Genomic DNA, 20,945 nt, shown 5'->3' with positions numbered 1-20,945 from the left:
CCCTCCAGAGGATGCCAGCAGGGTGGGGGTGGGGGAAGAGACAAGCCTTCCACCTGCTGAGCAACTGACCTCCAGGCTCTTGTTAGATACAGCAGGGCGCCACCTCAGTTCTGGACTCAGAAACATTTGTCAAATCCGAGGCCTATCCACTTCCTACTCAGAAGATGTTAGAGTGAGCTTTGCAGGGGGTGAGGTGGGGTGGGGTGAGGGCTGGGTGGGTTGAGGTGAGGGCTGGGGGGGGGTCCATCTCATCCTTCCTCTGCTAGCACCCCTGATGGGGCTCTGCCTTCCATTCTCAGCCCCTTCCTCCCCGTCTCCCCCCCTCAGGCTGCTGCCAAGATGCATTCGAAAGTGCTGAGTTTATTAGCTGACACCTCTTAGGTAAAGGACAGTTCATTCGCCATGCCCCATGGAGGGGAGAAGCCAGCCCCATCTGCCATCAAATTGCACTCAAAGGGGCGGAGCCTGGGAGGGGGCTCAGTGCCTGAATCCCCAGCCCTCCTTAAGCCAGCACCCAGGCTCCTATGGGGGCGGGTGTTTGGGCAGGGCAGAGCTGGCATTCTCCCATGGGCCTCCCTAGGGTTTCATGTTCCACCACTTGAAGGCGAAGGGCACCCGGCGGATGTTGGCGCAGGCGCAGAAGTCTCCCACGGCCGTCAGGTAGCAGTCGAAGTCACCGATGAAGGTACACTTGAAGCCCAGGGGATCCAGCAGGCGGCACAGCTCTGTCTCCAGGCAGCAGGTGCCTTTGATCTGGGGCCCGAAGGGCTTGGGGACCCCTAGGTTCTTGCCCATCACAATCATCTGCAGCTATTGGGAGAAGAGTGGGCCAGGCCCGGGCAGGAATCAGAGCCAGGAAGAGTCCTGCCTCCTCTCCCAAGCAAGGGGCTCTGTAGGGCTGGCGGCAAGGCAGATCCAGCAGTTCCTTGCCTGGTGGTGGGATCACGCAGGAACAGGAAGTGTTGGTGCCTTCTCGTGGCCCATGCTCTTGCAGGCATGACTGACTCATCAAGCTAGGAGTCTAGCAGACATCTCCCAGTGCTGCCACTGTTTCAGCAGTAGCACTCGAGTCCTGCCTGGCTTCAGGGGTTCCTTGCTTCTACTGACCAGGGCTCTGTGTGGCCTTTGGGGGTTAGATGTACTGTGTTCCTGCTCTCCCGGTCCCCCAGCTGCATCAGCCAACTTCCCTGTACCTATCCCATCTTTATTCCTTATTCCAAGAAGCTTGTCTGGTTGCTATATGTCCCCCACACATAGGGGGCTGTGGCAGCTCTTGTTCCCAGGCCAGGGGAACACTCGGTCTAAGATGCAACACCTCCCCGGGAAGGGGGCCTCCCAGGTCTCTGCCAGGTGGGTCATGAGCTGGCCAAAGCCCCCAGAGTGTGGGCCTCTGGCCTGGCCCACAGAACTCTCAGGCCTGCTCCCTAGACCAGGTTCCTCTCCAAAACAAGTAGGAAGAGGGCCCCTCCAGCCCACTTCCTTTGGGTACTACGGTCTCCTGGCCTGACCTCTAGCCTGGCACCATGCCCGATGAGGTACCAGCCAGCCTGTGTCACCAGCCCGCCCCCCCTCCCTGCTCCTCACCAAATCAGGAAAGTATGGCCTCGCTAAGGGCTTCTCGCTCTGCTGCTCAGAGGGGACATTCGTCAGCTTCTCCAGGCAGAACAGCTGAGGGACATCAAGGATGTCCTCCTCCGCTAGGCCGAGTTCAGACTTCAGGATGGTGCGGTTCAGGCGGAGGCACTTCTGTAGATGGAGTTGGCAGAGAAGGGGCGCGGTGGGGCAGGGCCGGCGGGGAAGGGCCGGCGGGGAAGGGGCGCGGTGGGGCAGAGACGAGCCTGCAGCTCTGCATTCTGAAGATGGGCCGCGTTCTGGAACGCGCTTGGTTTCAACCCTTGCCACGTCCTACTTGGTACCAGACCCGATGAAGCAGGCAGCTCTGCTTCTCTGGGCAGAAATGAGGCTGAGGGGGACCTGAAGCCCATCAAGATCTGGGCAGTTCCTGAGCCTACTGTGCACTGGGGCCCTTCTAACCATCAACCCCGCTAGAGTTGCAGGAGGTGGGTGAGGAGATGTGGAGAACAAGGCTGAGCCCTCGGGTCCAGGCATGCTGCTGTCCCTCCTTCCCCTATGGGACACTGTCCCCACTCAGACCAACTGAAGCCCAGCCCCCAGGTGCCTCCTGGCATCTACCCACCAGCCCCACTCTTGGGCTCTGGCAGGATCACATACCGATGGTCTCTTTCCTGCACCTGCCAGGGACTGGTGGTCTTCCCTGCTTCATCAAGGTCAGGATCCCAATGGGATGGGCCCAGAACAGGACCGGGGGAACTGGCAGGTTTCCTTGCATGACCTTGGTCACACACACTGCCCCTAGCCCTAGCTTCCCACCTTCCAGCAACTAGGTGAGCTCTGGGCACCCTGCTTCTCCCAGTCAGGGATCCCAGGAGATAGAGGGCATAATCCCGGGACCACCAGCAGCCTCCTCCCTGGCTGGATGGGAGTTGCCCTGGTCTTTTTCTCATGCTAAGTTGCCAGGAGGCAGCAGGAGGCAAGGAAGTGAGCTGTTGTCACCTCTGGGAAATACACAAGGTTCTTGTGATCCAGCCAGCAAAATATGAACTTGGGAGCCACTCAGGTCAAGGCCCAGCTCTGTGGCTCAATGGCCTCATCGGTCAAGGTCTTGACCCTGAGCTGATGTCTCCTGGGAGGGATGGGTTTTGTTAGGGCTGTTTGAGGTGTGGAAGATGCCTCAGCTTAGCAGGTGCTCAGCAAAGAGCTTTACACTGCCAGGGCCTTTCTAACCTGGCTGCAGCCAGGTGCTCATCTGGAGAATGCAAAAAGCCTGCTAGGTAAGCAGGGTCTGCATCGACAGGCCCTCTGTGCCAGCCCCTGCCCCACCCTGGGGTCTCTCTGGCTGGCCCTATGGCCAGATTGAGGTTTACATCTTGGAAAAGCTGTCCCCTATAGGTTCGGGTGCCTTTCAGGAACAAGGTGCACCTGCCACTGGGGGCTCCAACTCCGCTTGCTTCCCAAGGGTGGCATCAGAATCCACTTCACAGCAGGAGATGGAGACAGTGGCCGCGGCTGTCCCCCTTTCTCCAGCAGGAGTGGTGAGTCAGAACCTTCCTGGAGGACCATCCTTGCCGGCCCCTTCTTGAGTCCCCCCCACCCCACCAGCAGTAGCCCTTACCTCCACATAGTCATTCTGCTTCCTCAGGTCTTCATCAGCGAGCAACTTGCTGATGCTCCGGGACTCCCTCCCTGCAGGGAGAGAAGGGAGGTGGGCAAGGGCTGCAGGTCAGGGCAGCACAAGGACATTTCAAGGGTGGAGAAAGATAAAACCTCTACCTGGGGAGCAGGTGTGCTCCTGAAGGTCCAGCCTGCAGGAGAGCGCTTGGTGCCAGCTGTGCTGGCTGCGGCTTCCTGCTGAGCCGCACCTTAGGCAGCTGTGGTGATGCCCCAAAGCCAGCAGCTTCCTCCACTCTGGGCGACCTAGACCGACTTCCCAGCTCCTGGCTTACCCAGCCTAGCCTCTGTTCTTACAGGTATCTGGGAAGTGAGCTGGTGGGTGCAAGCTGTCCTTTGTTTTCTTTCTACCTCTCAAAAAGTTTTGATGCAAAAAAAGGGAACAAACCCACGCATACTCTTTCACAAAATGCGTTTTCCATTAGCTTTTTAGGGTGAACTCTCATATGCATGGATGAAGGCGTTTTTGAAAAAAAAAAAAAAAAAAACAAAATAAACCTTAACCATTCCAACTTCTATGAACTTTATAGAACCTGGTACTGTCCAGACCCAGATAGACTCGGGGCCTGGGCACAGCTACCAGGGCATCAACTGGGCAAGGACCACGTAAGTGACCTGCTTGGACTCCAGGCTTTCTTCCTTCTCCCCTTGCCACCAACACCTCACACCTTGGGGCCCGATCAGAGTCCATACCAGGAAGCTCAGATAGGGGCTTGTGGCCAGAGGCCATGCTACAAGGGAGGGGGCAGTTTTGGCTCCTTTCTTCACCTCTCAGCTGGACACTTCTGTGTTCTTAGACCTGCACAGCCTCACCACCGTGGCCTTGGCCATGACCTCCCATGGATCCTCAAGCTTTGAGCTTTGGGGTAGAGGAGCCTGGTTCAGCCCCAAGGAAGCATGCAGCATCTCCATGCGGTCCATGCCCAGCAACCATCTCCCTCCCGTTGGGCTGTGAGCAGGAGGTGCCTGACCCCATGGTTGAGGCTGGCGACTCACCAAGCACGCTGGGATGGGTGAGGTGGTTTCCTGCTTTCAGATGTGGTTGGACTGCATCTCAACATCTCACCCCTTTTCTGGGGAGCAGTAGCTACTCACATGAGGGTCCCCAGAGTGTTCCAATCAGAATATGCGTCCTCATGGGTGACCATGGAAATCCATCCCAGGGCCAAGTGCTTAACCCAACATTGTCCAAGCAATCCTAGACCCACCAAGACATAAACCTCTCAATTCACCTTCATACACATCCCAATAATCTTTTGGAGAAAACTGGTCTACCTGGGTTAATCTAGCCAGAAACAGACTGTATTTGAAATCGGCAGTTCCACCTGTTCTTAAGGCTGCCCTGGGCTCCTGCTACCAAGGATAACCCAGGAGAGTATGCCAAGAGGGACCCCTGTAGAAGGGACTTGGATGTGCCACTTTGAGGGAGCCCCTGCTCACCGTTAGAAAGGAGCTGGTCCCCTCTCACATCTCCAAACAGCATCGCATCCCCGTAGCCTTCTTTCTGCTTCTCTTCAAAGAGGGTGTAGCAGGAGCTGGGGCTGGCCAGTAGCAGCAGGAAGTCCTGCAGCACAACCAGCCAGGGTCAGCAGCCAGATCCCCTCACCTCTAGAAGCTTCTAAGTGCTCCCCCCCTCCTCCCGCTGCCCACACAGACCTTTCCATTCCCACTCCGTTTGTCTGTAGGGAGGAAGCACATGAACTCGTCCACGTGGCCTGTCATCAGCCAATCAGAGAAGAGCTCTACTGGTGCCTGGACCTGCTGAGCATAGAGGAAGTCCCGGAGGGGCTTGCCCATGGCCCGGCTCTCCTCACTGGAAAGAGGGAAAGAACAGCCGTGAGCCAGCACGGTTCCAACTGGCTGCCCACCACCTGCAGTCAGGCCACCACCAGGAGCCTGGCTGCTGACCTTAGGGCGGCAGCACTCCCTGAAGACTGAGCCAAGTGGGTCTGGACAGGTGGAACCCCAGAGCTCAAGCATCCCCTGGTTTTAGATTGGCACTTCTTGCTGGTTACCAATCTTATGGGGGTAGTACTGCTGGGGTACCAGGGCCAGCTGAGATTAGGTCACCCCTAGCCTGCAGTCACCACTCAAGGGCCTTTTTAGTCTCCTGTACAACTCAGACTCACATGCATCCAGATGGCACAGTGGAAGGGCAGCCTAGAGCAGTCCGCCTGCCAAGGTGGACTAGACAGTGCAGGCAGGGCCAGGTGCAACACGGACATTCTCCTAGTTGGACGCTATCTGGCTTCTGGGCTCACCTGGGGTAGAAGCTGCTGCCGATGAGGATCCTGCCAAGGGGGTACTCCTTCCCCTGCACCGTGACAGGTGGGGACACCATCAGGTTCCCAATGGAGTCCATGCTGGCTACTCGGTGGTCCTCAGTGCACTGGGTCACATAGCCGATGCCGGGGCTCTGGAAGGAGATCCAGCGGGGCAGGGGTATTGAGAGGGGTCAGCCTTTAACCCCAACTCCCCAGTAGCACCAAGTCCCTTCACCACATGGGCCGCCCGTGCCCTTTCCCATGGTCTCCCATTGCTCTGCAAGAGCACCAGACCCAAGAGAATGGAGTCAATCCAGATGTGCCCAAGCTAGCCCCGCACCAGCGAGTACTTCATGGGGAAGTCTTCCAGTAAGGTGGCTCGAGGGGTGTCAAGGATGAAGGAGACGGTCTTGTGCGGAGCCTGGGCATAGCAGAAGGCCATCTCGTCCTAGCGGTGGTAGGAGAAAAGATGGTGAAGTCGCCCTGACCCCTCCTATCCCCTCTGCCACCAACCTGGTTCCTGGGCGTGGTCATCCCCAGGAAGAGGGTGTGACGAGGGTCTTCCTTCTTCCTGCCAACTATCCAGCTTCTGGGACGGGGCTTTCCCTGGGTCAAACCTCCAGTCCCCCGAATCCTCTATTTCTGCACCTTGGACACAGGTGTCATTTCAAATTCCCAATAAGTCATCCCCTCAATCTTGGAGCCCCCAGAGGAGCCATGGCCAGGCTTCTAGCTGGTGTCCCCTCTCCTGTGACCCACCCTCTGCACCCAAGCCAGAGGGGTCTGTTCAGAGGTCATGACCTCTCCCTGCCCTGTATTTGTCAATGTCACCGCAATCCATCTCGGATTTGTTTCTTTGCTTGAAAACATTCTAACAGCATCTGAGCATAGGAGCTTCCACCTGCAGTGCCGATATCCCACATAGCTGCTGTTTCATGTCCCAGCCGCTCCACTTCCCATCCAGCTCCCTGCTACTGGCCTGGGAAGGCAGTGGATGATGGCTCAGGTGCTTGGGACCCTGTACCCACATGGGACACCTGGGGGAGGGGATAGAAGGGGAGGACGAGCTCCAGTCTTCCCCTTGGCTGTGGCTTAGACATGAAATTTCCTCTGCTCAGGTTTGCTCAAGGTTTAAGCAGCTGCCTGTGAAGACCCTCGCTTATGGGATGTGTCCAGTCTCCCTGGTCCACAGGTGTGGCCTTACCTGGAGCCACCTGCCGAGGCGGTTGGGGTCTTCGTAGACGGAGGCCAGCTGGCTGCTGCTCTTCTCACTTAGCTCTGTCACCGTGTTCACAAAACCATGGAGCTGCAGCTCCCTGTCCCAGAGGGAGGCTGGCTGTGACCTCCCCATCCTAGATGGGTTCTCGGCCCCGACTGGGAAGCCTGCTGACACTTTTGGGCAGTTGGAGCAGGAACAAGCTGTCCTTCTCGGTCCATAGGTATGACCCAGGTCCCTGGGCAAGCGTGGCTGCTTTCTCCCTCCCACCAGGTCTTCCCTCCCTTCTTTTTCCCTACAGCTTCACCTGCACTGCCTTCCTGGGGAGAATCTGGCCCAGAGGGAAGCCAGGGAGGAGTTAGGGAGGGTGGTAGGAGTCAATGTGGAGGGGACAGTTGTGCCCCCAGAGTCATCCTGGCCACTGTGTGTGTCCTTCCCTGGTCCGAGCTGCTCTAGGTGTGACATGCTCTCCTGCCTTTTATTCATACCCTGGTCTTCCACATGGCCAGAGTGATGACAGAACGACTGATGGTTACCCAGAGGCTGTGCCAGGGCCCTTGTTCCCTGTCTCAGGCATGCAGCCACATGGCCAGGCACTGTTCCACCTTCTCTACAGTTAGCTGTAGCTGCCCCCGAGGCCTTTGGCGTGGGAACAGCAGCAGTGCAGGGGCCTTCCTGGCCCCTATCCCCACCCTCAACTAGGCAGCTTTGCTCAGCCCTCCTCCCCCAGGCTTGGGTCTAAGATGCACCTGTGCCAGTCTCTCCCGAGATGCTAACGTCACCCTGGGGGATGTGTCCTCAGAGGAGCCAGGGGCCCCAAGACACCTCCGGGACATGCTTTGCTCCTTCCTGCCTGCGGGCAGCCAGCGTGGAGCTCAATTCTTGGCTCTAACACCGACCTTGGGCGTTGCCCTCCTGCCCGGGGCACTATTGGCTTCAGCCTGCCCCCAAGTCCCTCTTCCTGCTTCAACATGGTTCCCCTAAGCTACCTGGGCATGCCCTCAGCTTGCAGTCGCCCTGTATCGTACCCACCATTTGATACAAGCTGAGACTGGGCTTCTTGCCTCACTCTATCCCCGCTTCCCTATAAAATCTGCTCAATGCTCTGGACTGTGGCTGGAGCGGGTCTGGGTGGCCCAGCTGCGAAGCTTCTATGCACCTGTGAGGCGTAACCTGGACTCCGTACTCCAGCCCTGAAATAGAACCCATGAGGTCACCTGCCTAGCACAGGTGCCCCAGGGTCTTACCTGCACAGGTACACCTCGAGGGGCATCTGGGTGCTGGGGAGGAAGATGCAAGGAGCTACCCGGAACACAACTGTGTCCTTGTATACTGGGGTCTCTGGAATCGACTGCGAAGCAAGATAAGGCTTGTGATCTAGTGGATGGGTCCACTCCCTCTCTCTCTGGGTTCTTCCCACCCCTGAAACCCTAGCTTAGCCCACCGAGCCTCAGCTACCCCATCCTCTGCTTAGCTGTGGCCGACAGCGCAGGATGCCTCAGGGACGTACCGTGTCCTGGGATTCCTCCACCAGGGAGACAGAGTAGGAGATGAGGCCCGGGAAGCTGATGGATGGGAATTCGGTGGCTTCAACGTAGAAGGTCTCCTTCAAGGGCTTCTCAAGAGGGGGCAAGGTGTAGGAGTGCTGGCCAGGCCCCAGCACCAGCTTGAAGGCATCAGAGCTGTCTTCTGCGAGAGAGAAGGGATGGGACAGGCTGGCTGAGGGAGTTGCCTGGTACCATCACCACACCCAACAGATGAGGGCACCAGCTTGGTCCTTAAGTCATCCGCTAGGCTGTGTGCTCTGGGAGGAAGGCAGGGAGCGGTAGCCTGGTCACCCCTGCATTTGTAGCATTTAGCACTTTGAGGGACAGTCAACCACTTGTTGACAAACAAGGCCAGCTGCTCCCCAACACCCAGAGTGATCCACCACCCGTCAGGAGTGGGGAGGAGGGTGAATGTGAACTTCCTCAGGGCCTCCGGCTCAGGGGTAGGGTATCACAGGAGGTGGTCACATTGAACTTGGGACAGCTTTTGGGAGAAATCCCAACAGAGATGAAGTACTTGGAGAGTTGGGGTGTGCCTCCACCAAGGGCTCCTGAAGTTACCAGGAATGCTCATGCTTGCCCATGCTAAGCTGCTCCTGCTTATTTGGTCAATTAGAACAGCCACGTGGAGCCTGGCTTGGAGCTGACCACATGCAGCAGCAGTCCCGGGTCATCCAGATCAGGATGGCCCATGGTCGCCATGCTCATCCCACCAGAGCTGCTCAGAACCCACATCCCTGGGGTCCCTGGGCCTTCTTGGGACCCCAGGCTCCTGATACAGCAGTGGAGTCCTGACCGTGGCTGCTCCAGTGTCCACCACCCCGGTCCCCATGCAGGTATCACTTTAGGGCACCCAGGTTGGGTTCACCTTGGCTTTCAAGACCCTGAGAGATCAACCTGTACACCTGCCTCAAGTGTCTGGCAAGTGCCTGCACCAGCTGCCATGAGCTCCAGGGCTGCTGTAGACACAGACACCCCATAGGTCAGGCTCTGCCCCAGTCCTGCCTCGGAGGCCGGAGCACACAGACCTGGCCTGGCCCTTGCGCAGCTGACCACCAAGGCTGGGGCAGATCTCCTTTGTTTTTCCTTGCCATGTCTATGGTGACTCTAAAGCCCCCAGGCCTTTGCTAGTGTCTGTCCAAGGGCTTGGACTTTACAGAACCACCTGGGAGAGCTGCCGTGTGTATGTTCCTGGCCCTCAGTCTTCAAACAAGCTTCTCTCAGGAGACACTGGGCTGCCGTTATGGCACAGTGGGTTAGGCCACTGCCAGCAACATTAGCATCCAATGTGAGCACCAAGTCCCATCTGCATTGCTTCCCATCCAGCTTCTTGTTAGTGCACCTGGAAAAGCATTAGGAGTGCCTGGGCCCTTGCCACCTGTGAGAGCCAGATGGAGTTCTAGGTGCCTGGTCACTGGCATCACCTAATCCTGCCCACTGCAGCTATTTGAGGAGTAGTCAGCAGACTATGCCTTCAGATAGGTTTGAGAGAGAACCTGGCAGGCCGCTGTGATGCCACAGCCAAGGGCAGCCTCTGTCCTGCAGAGCCAGGTTCTGCTTCTAACATTCCCTCCTACAAGAGCCAGAGCCAGTTGGGGCTGCCTCTCCTGGCAGGGCCCAGGTACATGGAAGGCTCCCTGTGACCTAACTAGGCACAAAGAAGTTGCAGAGGCTATTGCCAACTCAGGCAACAAAGAATGCCCCTCCCTTCCTGACTCTCCAGTGTTCCATGCCACCAAGGGCAAGTGCTAAGTGCCATGCTGAGATGCCTAGAGGCGGTAGTTATGCTAAGGCAGGTCAGAAAGTGGAGGCTTTACATGAGGCACCTGCTGGAGGTGGGTCCATCTTCCTCCTGATCTGACAGATCTGGGGACCCTCACCTGCCTCCCAGGAAGGTTAAGAAATGGAAGCAAGGTGGCGGCCAGGAAGTGAGTGCTACTGTAGCTGCCACAGTAGCTTCAGGAGCTGACTTCTGGGAAGCTAACGCAGAGGGGGCTGAGCAAGAGGGGCTCTTCTGGTAAGAGACCTTACCTCTCGGTGGGCCACCATGGCTACCTGCTCTGCCAAGGGGGGGCGGGGTAGACAGACCAAGCACACTCACTCTGGGGCCAGTAGACTCGCGCCTTCTCCGACTCTTCCTTGGACGTGTGGAGGACCAGTCGATACTTCTTCAGGATGCAGCTGGGACCTTGAAGGTTCAGTGTCATCCGAGACAGGTTCTTTATCTCTGGGTAAAACAGGCAGGGTGAAGGCTCAGAGGCTTCTGGAAGCCTGTGTTCCAGGGGGTACAGTTGGGGGGGACTGCATGGAAGAGTTCTAAGGCCCCTCCATCTCTTGCATGGACCAGATGGTCCAGGCCTGCACCAGGACTCCACTGCTTGGCCCTTACATGGCCACAGGGATGTGGCCAGCCTTTGAGTAGGCAGGACTTCTGCTCACCCCCTTACAGGGTCTGGCATAGTCTTTTGGCGAGGGTCCACCTCCAGCTTGCTGTGAACCAACGAATTCTATTCTACTGCCGAGATCCAGAGCTCCCATCAACCACAAGTCATGGCCACATCCAAGACTGTCTGTGCCAGAGACCGGCAGGGGCTCTACCCTGTGGCTGCAGGAGGCTTTAGCACTTCTTCACTCTTCATTGACCCTTCAGTCACCTCGAGAGGCCAACTGTCTCATCCCCATGTGAGATGGCAAAGCAAGATCAGGCAAGCTCACAGCTAGGAAACTATTCGTCATCTCAAAGCCTGTGAGGTCACATGGCCTCTCCCTTGCCACACAGCTGCAAGCCACAATGCCAGGCTGGCTCAGCCCGGAGGCAGGGAATGTCACCCTGGAAACCGCGTCTGCAGAGGGTCCAAGCAGCCAGGTCCACAGGCAAGAGCAGTGGAGACAGCCCGAGGTCTTACCGTCTGAGAAGAACACCTTGCTGTTACCATTGTCTCTCTGGCCCAGGTCTGCAGGGCTGACGTTCACCAGCACAATGGGGCCCCAGCCATTGGGGCCCCACACCCACTGGTCCTGCAGAGGACATAGGACATGGGCTCAGGCAGCAGCCACATAAACCCGACTACTCAGGGGCCACCCTCACCAGGGACAGAGCCACACCTTTCCCCAAGGCACGGGCTGAGAGTCTGCAAGGCCGAGCCCCAAAGGACCAGAGTGGAGACCAGCTGGGTGGGCTAAGAGAAGCAGAACTGGGTTCAAGTTCCCCTTCCCTTAGTGTGGGCTAAGTAGGGACAGAATAAAACCGGAAGAGTTTTCTAGCTAAAGCTCTCAGTAATGCTTGGTCCTAGTTGACCAGAGGGCCAGGCTAGGATATCAGTTGAGCATCACTGAGTATTCTAGCTCTTTCTTGAAAGTAGAATACAGAGGAAGAGACAGAAAGCTCCTTATCATTGGTTCAATCCCACTGGAGCTGGCCTCAAAGGCCAAGGCTGAGTCCAGTCCAAAGCCAGGAGCTTCTTCTTGGCCTCCACACATAGGTGCTGGGGCCCAAGCACTTGGGCCATCCTCTGCAGCTTTCCTAGGCACATTTGCAGGTTGCTGAAAAGGTGCCACAGCTGGGATTTGAACCAGAACCCATATGGGTTGCCAGCATTTCAGGTGGCAGCTTAACTCGCTACACAATGCCAGCCCACACTGCAGCTTTTAAAGTGAGCTAGAAATAGACCATCAAGTTTGACCTAGGCTACAAATGAACTTGAGAGAATTATCAAGGTCAAAGATAGTGGGGCTGTGGGCCAGACCTGGGTCCCAGGTACCTGTCCTGCTCCCCCTTGCTGGCAGCCTCACCTTGGCCTGCTTGTCCTTTGGCACCTGGACTTGCCCGTTGCGATAGATATCCACCTCCAGGGAGGCCTCTGAAAGGAGAGGAGAGGGATCTAGCCACCCTGGGGCGGCTGGAGCACCCAGTTTGCTGTGGTGGCTTGGCATCTGGCACACAAGTCTCTGGGGTCCGAAGTGCTCCATCCCACTTCCTAGGACATCGTAGTATATGGGACCAAGACCGCATCTCACACTGGTGTACACGCATCCAACAGGGCAGGGAGCAGACACACCTGTGTTGCACCTTCTGGTCCTAAACACTGGGGCATCACGGGAGAGGATTTTAGAGGAGCATAAAGTCTCCCTAAGTTGGCACTGGAACAAGAGGCCTGAAAAGAGGCCACAAAAGGACCTGGGGAAAGTCCCAGTGATCAGGGACTAGGAAGTACAAAGTGGCAAGTTCAAGGGCGAGGGGAGGCAGGAGTGCCGAGAGCGATCACCAGCAGGGCAGGGCAGGTCAGGGCAGGGCTGCTCCCATAGCTCCTCTGGGCAAAGTGGCTCCAACTTTACCCCACAACACGGGGTACCAGCAGGAAGGCTCTGAACCAATGAGACCTTCTCTGATGTCTTCAAAGATGTGCCTCTCGGGCTACTGGGTCAAGGTCAGGTCTGTAGAAGAGGGGACTGCAGCTCAGAGCACAGAGTCACAAGAGGCAGACTGCTGGATTGCAGCTGCACCCGAGGCAGTGCCAACAGGGTTCAGGGGTGGACATGGGAAGAGGGCAAATTTAGGGTCACTAGCCCATAGGTGGAGTTACCGCTGACCAGAAAGCTGCTGGAAAAAGACCTTGGGGGTAAAAAAAATCAGCTCATGTGGAAGCCATTACATTTGAGTTCTCTGGGCAATACTAAGTCTAGGGGAGACACCTGACTGGAAATGGTAATGGGAGATTACCCGCAGCCTCACGGTGGCTGCTTGGGGTAAGAGGCCATGGCAGCGACTGGCTGGGAGGGCTGCAGCATAGCCAGAGGCTCCGAGTTGGGGGCACAGGGGCAAGCAAGTGCAGAACCACCCCTGCAGCATGCGAAGTGTGCCCTGTGAAACGCCACACGTCAAGGCAGAGGATGGAGTGGATCCTGGAACTTTGTGCAACAAGCTACTAGAATGTTCCAAGAGCAGATCCAAGACAAAGGGGACAATGGCTGAGGACACAGTTGCTGCACAGGAACAGAGAAAAAGAGGTTCACAGATGAGTGAGGGTCGGGCTGGAAGAGCTGAGGGAGGGGCAGTGGCCCCTCCTGCCAACAAGGGACAGGATGTGGGGAGAGGAGAAAGGTCAACTCTTTAGACCAGACACATCAGTGACTGAAAGAGGCAGATGGCGGACACGAGCAGGTGCGCAGATGTGGGGTGGGGGTGAAGAATTTCTGGGCGCCAAGTGGGGCTGGGCAGCTTTGAAGTGGGGGACTGAGAGGTGAGACTTTTTCGCCAACTGCTTTGGGAGGCTCGCCCCTGTCCTCTGGCTGTGGGCTGGACCCCAGGCTCCCAATGGCAGCCGCACTCACCGATGCCCGTGACGTACAGCACAGCCTTGGCTGTGGGACTCTCCTCCCCGGAACGGTAATAGGAAACCAAAACCTGCGGAAACAGTGCACGGGTCCATGGCAGGGCAGAGGGTAGGAGCAGAGCCTGGCCGTGCCCCCAAGCCCAGGCATGTGACCTTGGGCTCCTAACTGCAGAGCTTCTGCCATCTACCAGGGAGCTGGCACTCAGGACCCAAAGGGACCACCCCACCCGGGGAACCAGAACCCTCAAGAGCAAAAAGACTGGCCCTACGTTGTCTAGCCTGAGGGGAATGAGGCAGCAGGCTGCAGGGCCCCAGAGCCACAACCTACACCCTTCAGGATTCCCACTCCATTCACCTTATGTGAGCAGTGTGGAAATGGGGCTTCCTGTGGCTCCAGCTGCTGCCCCAAGATGAAAAGGGACACTCAAGTGGGGACTGGCAGTGGATCCAGTCCTCGCCGTCTCACACCAGCCTTTGCCGCTAGAGGCCTCTGGACTTGAAGCACCTGTGCTTCAGCCATTGGCCCTGACCATGAGTCTTTGCCAGGAGCTGGGCCCGGGCTCATAGCACCTGTGCTGAAGTGGACCCTAACCCTCACCCCCAAAGGGCAGGCATCCCACCCGTTCCATCAGTAGCCACTTCCGGCGGTGCTAGAGGGCCAGTCCTGGGCAGGGGAAGGCTTGCAGGCGGGCTGGGCTCAGCAGGGACACCTCACGGCCCCAGTCCTTGCCTCCAGAAGCTTAACCCCCAAGTGCCTCTTTAGGGGGTTGCCTGGCTGGGCATGGAACACAGACGGATGCATACACCATGCTATCGGAGCACAGGACACAGCAGACACCTGCCATCCACCTCCCCCTCTCCCGTCGCCCAGGCCTGAGCTACTTCAGACAGCTCTCACTTGTGTTGAATCACCTGCTCAAGCGCTGACCCGCAGCTCTTGGCTCCTACCCTTATAGGGTCTGCTTAACTGGTGGGGGTCGGGGGAATGGCCTGGGGATTGGGTGGGTCTAGTCCACAGCCAAAGTTGGACTAGAAACAGCCCAACATAGCCGACTGTCACCTAGCCCACGATACCAGTGCCTCTTCTCCCAGGTGGAGGAGCCCCTCCCCCACCGTAGGTGTCCACGAGGCAGGGAGGGGGCAGGTGGCTTGCCGGGACAGACGGCACTGGCCTGGAGGTGCCTCCACTCCAGGTTTGCTGCCGGGAGTTTAGCTGTGGCCCTCCCATGCCAAGTTCCCCAAAGCAAATTTGGAAGTAGATGCCAATCCCTTGGAATGTGATTCAAGGGCTCTAGGATGCAGCGTGCATCTGATATATATCAGCTCTCAAGTTTCACAAAAGTTTCTTCCAGAATGAGCTGCCTTCATCCAGAATCCCAATTGAGTCCCGCTGCTCACAGCTTACAGCTGAGCAGCCCGTGTGAGTACCTGGCCTCAATACCCACCCCCAGCTTCCCACTCCTGCTCCGTGCTAAGTCAGGCCTTGGGAAGCCACAGGTGATGGCTCAGATGTGAGCGCCTACCCTCCACGCAGAAGGCATGGTGGAGCTGGCGGCTCCCAGCTGGGCCAGCATTTGGGATGCAGCCCTGCTAAGTTTAGTGGATTCAGGACAAGTGTTGGTTTTCAGGCAGACTGATGGCCCCTGGAAGCAGAGTCATTGCAGGTCACCATCAGACACGTTCTGCTCCTGCCCACCAGAGATTTGGGGCCTCAGTTTCCCTGTTGGGAAGCTAGGAGGGCCCAGCTGGGGCCCCCCTGTGAGAAGTGCCCTCCCTCTTCCCCGGGTACCTTGTCCTCATGCTCAGCAGGGCTGGGTGATACCATCTTCACCAGCACGGACTTGGCATCAGACAGGGGCTTACAGACGGTGGCCCACTCCTCCGTGGTAATGACCACATTGGACACACTGAGTAGGACCCTCTGGGAGCCACTGATGGTGAAGAACTCGCAGTTTTCTGGCGCACCCCTGGTTTGCAAGAGGGGAGACAGACATTGGAGGGAGTGAGGACAGGTGGTACCACGGGGAAGGCCCAGCCTGCCCTTCCTCGGGGTTGGGGGCGAGCGAGCTTTGGGACACTGATTTGGCCTCAATCGTATCCTCCCACCCCACTGCAGGACCCAGGTCCTCTTTTTGACAAGCTTCAGCCCAGACACTGTCCTTTCCTCGCTCCCCCTGGACCCTCCTCTAAGCTGCTAAAGCTCATGGTGAAACCACCAGCTTCCAGAGCCATGTGCCTGAACCGCCACCAGAACGTAATTGGTGGAGGTCTGCGCTGTGACCTTGAGCACACTGGGGGCTCATTTCACAGAGCAGGGCTGGGCAGGCCCAGGCACCAGCCTACTACAGCTAGGGTAGGGCAGAGTCCCGCACAGGCAGTCCCATGCCAGGCACCTCCTTGTGAAACAGCCCCACAACAGAGGAGACTCCTGCCACCCAGTTGCCAGGCTTGGGGCGCCTCTGGACACAACCTCCCTGGCCAGCCCACCCTCTGCCAGCCCTAGCGGAGTCCACAGCATCTTACCCACTGAGGTCCAAGATAATCTCAGTGCCCAGCACGCAGACGGCATAGGCAGGCGTGCTCGGGGACAGGCGAACCACGTTCTGGCGAGACATAGCGCTGCCCTTCTAGGTGACCACTCTCCGGCAGGTACGGAAGCTGCAGCTAAGCCTGGAGCCCGCCCCCTCTGTTATGGGGTCAGGGCTGCTTCAGACCGCCCCCTTGTTAGCGTGTAGGAGTAGAGCAGGTGGGACTGATTTGCTCCAATGAGCTTTTTTGGTGGGTGGGGGGAGGTGTTGTCAGCTTCGAGCTTCCAGCTTCAAGCTTCAGGAGCCCTGGGAGTAAGTTGGTGGCTCCCTGGGCCATGGGGCCACAGTCCTGGAGGACTCCTCTGAGTGTTCGGCCGTGTCCTCAGGCATGTCTAGGGTTCCTGGAGGTTGCTGAGGGGACCCTGGCGAAGAAGAGCTGGATTGGTGAGCGCTGGCTGGCTCGCTGGTGGTTGCTGTGGGTATCAGAAAGCCAGCGAACAGCTGCGGGGCGGGGTTCCATCCTCAGGTGCCCGAGGTGAGCTCCTAGCTCATACTGTGTGGGGGAAGGAGAGCGTGGGGAGGGCTGCGGGGGGCAGAGAGGGGGGCGGACAGGTGCTGGTAGAGGAACAAATTGAGCCCTGGCTGGCCCCAGCTCACCAGCTGCTCTCCATCTCGGCTGAGCTCACAGAGCACATAAATGGGAATTCTTATCCCATGTTGTATAGTTTGCGGTTGCTAAAATAATTTTTAAAAATGATTTATATATTTTTATTTGAGAAAAAAAGCCTTTTAAAAATATTTGTTTTCCTTAGAAAGGCAGATTTACAGAGAGAAAGAGAGACAGAGAGAAAGATCTTCCATCCACTGGTTCACTCCCAAATTGGCTGCAATAGCCAGAGCTGAGTCAATCCGAAGCCAGGAGCCTCTTCTAGGTCTCCCACATGGGTGCAGGGGCCTAAGGACTTAAACCATCTGCTGCTATCTCAGGCCACAAGCAGGGAGCTGGATTGGAAGTAGAGCAGCCAGGACACGAGCCAGCACGCATATGGGATGCTAGCAGCACAGGTCGGCCCCTTAAGCGTATCTTTGAATCATTGCCAATTCACATGGTTCCAAATTTGAAAGGTGAAAGGGCATCACAAGGCTGTGTCCTGCCACCGGGCGCGGCAGCTGGTATCCCCAGTCTTGTGTCTTGACGTTGCAGGTACCAGACACATACATCTGCGTCCCCTCACTGTTGTCTTCCTTGAATGGCAGTGTGTGCTACAGGGTGCTTGTACCTGGCTTTTCGCACTTCACAGCATGACGTGGAGAGCAATGCTCCTGGCCACGGGTGAAAACTAAACTCTCATTTTTTAATTTTTTAAAAGATTTTATTTTTATTATTTTTTTATTGGAAAGGCGAATATACAGAGAGGAGAGACAGAGAGGAAGATCTTCTGTCCGATGATTCACTCCCTAAGTGAGCGCAACGGCTGATGCTATGTCGATCCAAAGCCAGGAGCCTCTTCCGGGTCTCCCACGCGGGTGCAGGGTCCCAAAGCTTTGGGCTGTCCTCGACTGCTTTCCCAGGCCACAGGCAGGGAGCTGGAAGGGAAGCGGGGCTGCTGGGATAGAACCGGCGCCCATATGGGATCCCGGGCGTGCAAGGCAAGGACCTTAACCACTTGCGCCACCGCGCCAGGCCCTCCCCTCTCATTTTTCCCAGCTGTAAGTTTTGCAAGGCGCTGTAGTATCAGCTGGGTCCGCGTTGGGCTGCCAGAGTCACCTGGTGCCACAAGCGCCGGGGAGTTAGCCTGGCAACTGATCAGAGCTACAAGGTCAGTGTTGGGTTCCCCAAATGCTCATCTTTTTTCCTCTTCGTTTTAAAAAAAGATTTACTTATTTTTATTTAAAAGGCAGTTAGAGGGAGAGGGAAAGAGATCTTCCACCTGTTGGTTCAATTCCCAGGTGACCAATTCTATCCCCCAAATGAGTCCAAGGCAGACTCCCAGAAGCTCAGGAGTCTTGGCTCGTCTCACAAGCGGAAGAGGGCAGCAGCACTGACCGTCCACTGTCAGGGGCTTTTAAGCTCACACTGGCACGAAAAACCATCCAATTAACTAAGTTAGCATTGACGTGGACACAAAAGACCATCCAATCAACTAGGCTGACATTGGCACAACATGACACAGGGGGAATTGTCAGGAATTCTTCTTAAGGTTGGGCAGTCTTTCCTCCCAGGTTATAAAAGACCTGTGTCTTGGCCTGAGCTGTCAGGGGTAACTACAGCAGAGTGCTAATCTGAGGATACGGAAAAGGCGGACCACAACTCCACTGCCAGACACCATTAGGAGATGCAAGAACATCATTAATTATGGTACTGTGTCTGTCTAAACACCTCAGTGTCTGCCGTGGTCTGATCCACCTGCTAACATTTCTTGGAGGTCAGTAAGTGTAAGTATCCTTTCTTTTGTACATCGGGCAAGTATTTATATGAACTAGCAGCTATATCCTGCCTGGGAGCTGGGAGCAAGTGTGGTTCACAGAAGCCAGTTTTGCAGCTAGGCAAGTTTTAAAGTAGACGTGAAGTAGGCAGTCGATGTCTTTCCAATCTGCTGGTTCTGCATGTGTGTACCTAACTGAACACTTGATTTCCTGCTCATTCTGAGACTCATGGAGACTTTATGGGCCTGACAAAGCTGATGGCATTTTAAACTTTAGGGCTGTCACAAGCTGAGCCAAGAGCCTCTTCCCGGTCTCCCACATGGGTGGCCTAAGGACTTGAACCACTGCTTTCCCAGGCCATAAGTAGTAAGCCAAACTGGAAGTTGACCAGCCAGGACTTGAACCTGCCTCAGCACAGCCTACCAAATCCCCCTCTTGGAGGTATGTTGCCCTCAGCTTCATAGTCAAGGTCAGCTCTGTCCCAGTTGCTCTTTGAGGTAGGGGATACGCTGGCAGGACCCTAAAAGCTCTTCTGGGGTTCAGGTGGTGAAATACAGCAGATGGCGCACTGGGCATCTGTCTGATCCTGTGATACTCATGTTGAAGGGGTCTCTCTCTCTCTCTCCCTCTCTCCCTCCCTCTCCCTCTCCACCCTCTCTCTAACACACACACACAGCCAGAGTGAGGCTGATGGGTGGGGAGCTTAGGTCACTGGGAGTCATTTCTGGCACAAGGTGCAGATTCCGGGTCCCTGGCACTCTCTGTTGAGCAGCCTGTCCTGTGGTCGCAGAACTGTCCCGTCACCCTTGCTGACTGCCACCTGACCGTATCCTGGAAGATTTATTGCTGGGCTCTCTGTCCCACAGATTGATTTGTTCTTCTGTTAGAGCCATGCTACTTTGGTGACTTTTCCAGATGCATCTATTCTACATGGCTGATGTGAACAGTGCTATGTCTCTGGGTGCCTCTGAGCATCTCAGACCCTATGGGGCACACATATGGCCTCTGCTATGAAGATCTTGAGCCACCAAGTTCTCTGAGCTCCAGTGGAAAGTTGGGGCCATAACGACAATGGACAGAAGGGCCACTGAGAAGGCAGATTACTGGCTTGGCATCCCTTATCTGACCTGCTGGGGACCACAGCTTTTTCCAATTTTGGAGTCTTGGATTTTGAAATATTTGCATGGACTTCACTGGTTGAGTTGCCCTAATCCGAAACTCCAAAATTTGGCAATTTTTGCAGGTTTTCTTGGTTACTCGGAATGTTTCCGATTTGGGGACACTGTCAGTTTTGGACTTTCAGATGAGGTGTGTGCAAGAGACACTTCAGTCCATGGTAATCTCACTCCTGGCAGGTTTCAGGCCCTGCTCCAGGTGGCCTGTGGTGCAGGGCACAGGAACGGGACAAGGGCCTGTAACAAGATACCTTATGCTAGTGGAGTGGAACCACAGCAAGATGGACTAGAGACACGCTGACATCTGACATCCTGGTGTGGTGTCCACCTGCTGTACATCTCTTAAAGGAGCTGCCGAATGGGAATGAAGCTCTCGGGCTGGCTGTAGCCTTGGCCCTCTGGGGTACATGGAGCCACCAGAGGCCCACATGCCTGCTCCCTGCCCCTGCCCTCCAGATGAGTGCATCAGGCTGAAGTGGACAATCACAAGGCCAGAGCTACAGTGCAGTGGGTTAAGTCACAGCCTGTGACCCTGGCATCCCATGAGGCAATGGTTCAAGTCCTGGTTGCTCTGCTTCTAAGCCAGCTCCCTGCTATGCACCTAGGAAAGTGGGGGCTAGCCCAAAACCTTGGGCCCTTGCACCCATTGGGAGACCCAGATGAAGTTCCAAGCTCCTGGCTTTCAGCGTTGCCTGTTGTGGCCATTTGGAGAATGAACCAGTGAATGGAAGAGCTCTCTCCTACTCTGTCACTCTGCCTTTTAGAGAACAATCTTTATTAGTTAGTATTATTTTTTAAAAGATTTATTTTTTATTGGAAAATTAGATATACAGAGAGGAGGAGACACAGAGAGGAAGATCTTTCATCCGATGATTCACTTCCCAAGCAGCCACAACAATCGGAGCTGGACTGATCCAAAACCAGAAGCCAGGAGCTTTACCAGGTCTCCCACGTGGGTGCAGGGTTTCAATACCCTGGGCTGTCCTTGATTGTTTTTCCAGGCCACAAACAGGGAATTGGATGGAAAGCAGGGCTGCTGGGATTAGAACTGGTGACCATATGGGATCCTGGCATATGCAAGGCGAGGACTTTAGCCGCTAGGCTATCATGCCAGGCTCAAGAACAATATTTTTTAAACATCAAGTGAACAATTGGACAAAGACTCATATTCACTGGTTGTGCAGCTGCTAGTTGCTTGAGAAAGGA

The 20,945-nt window shown here is 56.1% G+C and overlaps 1 protein-coding gene across 2 annotated transcripts; it reads right to left on the bottom strand.

Annotated features, from left to right (window-relative positions):
- Positions 1-340: 340 nt before the first annotated feature.
- On the bottom strand, positions 341-16,242 carry PADI6 (peptidyl arginine deiminase 6). Of its 2 annotated transcripts, none has more exons than XM_040987976.1 (16): positions 16,133-16,242; positions 15,399-15,576; positions 13,608-13,680; positions 12,069-12,136; positions 11,183-11,294; positions 10,378-10,503; positions 8,240-8,418; positions 7,977-8,080; positions 6,718-6,829; positions 5,854-5,961; positions 5,511-5,665; positions 4,906-5,062; positions 4,690-4,813; positions 3,194-3,264; positions 1,585-1,746; positions 341-810 (listed from the first exon to the last, which is right to left on the bottom strand). In XM_040987976.1, exons 1-16 carry the CDS (start codon positions 16,222-16,224, stop codon positions 577-579), a joined length of 2,055 nt encoding a protein of 684 aa, XP_040843910.1. In that variant the 5' UTR covers positions 16,225-16,242; the 3' UTR covers positions 341-576. The 2 variants fall into 2 exon arrangements, with proteins under 2 accessions (XP_040843910.1, XP_040843909.1); XM_040987975.1 differs by having other exon boundaries at positions 8,240-8,415; positions 10,378-10,539; positions 11,210-11,294; positions 16,133-16,224.
- Between the last annotated feature and the right edge of the window lie 4,703 nt (positions 16,243-20,945).

This window comes from Ochotona curzoniae, unplaced genomic scaffold, assembly GCF_017591425.1.
Source record: "Ochotona curzoniae isolate NIBS_2020 unplaced genomic scaffold, NIBS_Ocur_1.0 contig_4792, whole genome shotgun sequence".
Taxonomy (NCBI): Eukaryota; Metazoa; Chordata; class Mammalia; order Lagomorpha; family Ochotonidae; genus Ochotona; species Ochotona curzoniae.
Note: the sequence above shows the minus strand (reverse complement) of the source record. Positions and strands in the feature narration are given on the sequence as shown.

Coding starts and splice junctions, on each gene's coding strand:
- PADI6 (XM_040987975.1), bottom strand. CDS start 16,224: ATGTCTCGCCAGAACGTGGTTCGCCTGTCCCCGAGCACGCCTGCCTAT. Junction 8,081..8,239: donor TGGAGGAATCCCAGGACACG/GTACGTCCCTGA, acceptor CTTGCTTCGCAG/TCGATTCCAGAGACCCCAGT. Junction 3,265..4,689: donor GGACCAGCTCCTTTCTAACG/GTGAGCAGGGGC, acceptor CTCTCCCTGCAG/GGAGGGAGTCCCGGAGCATC.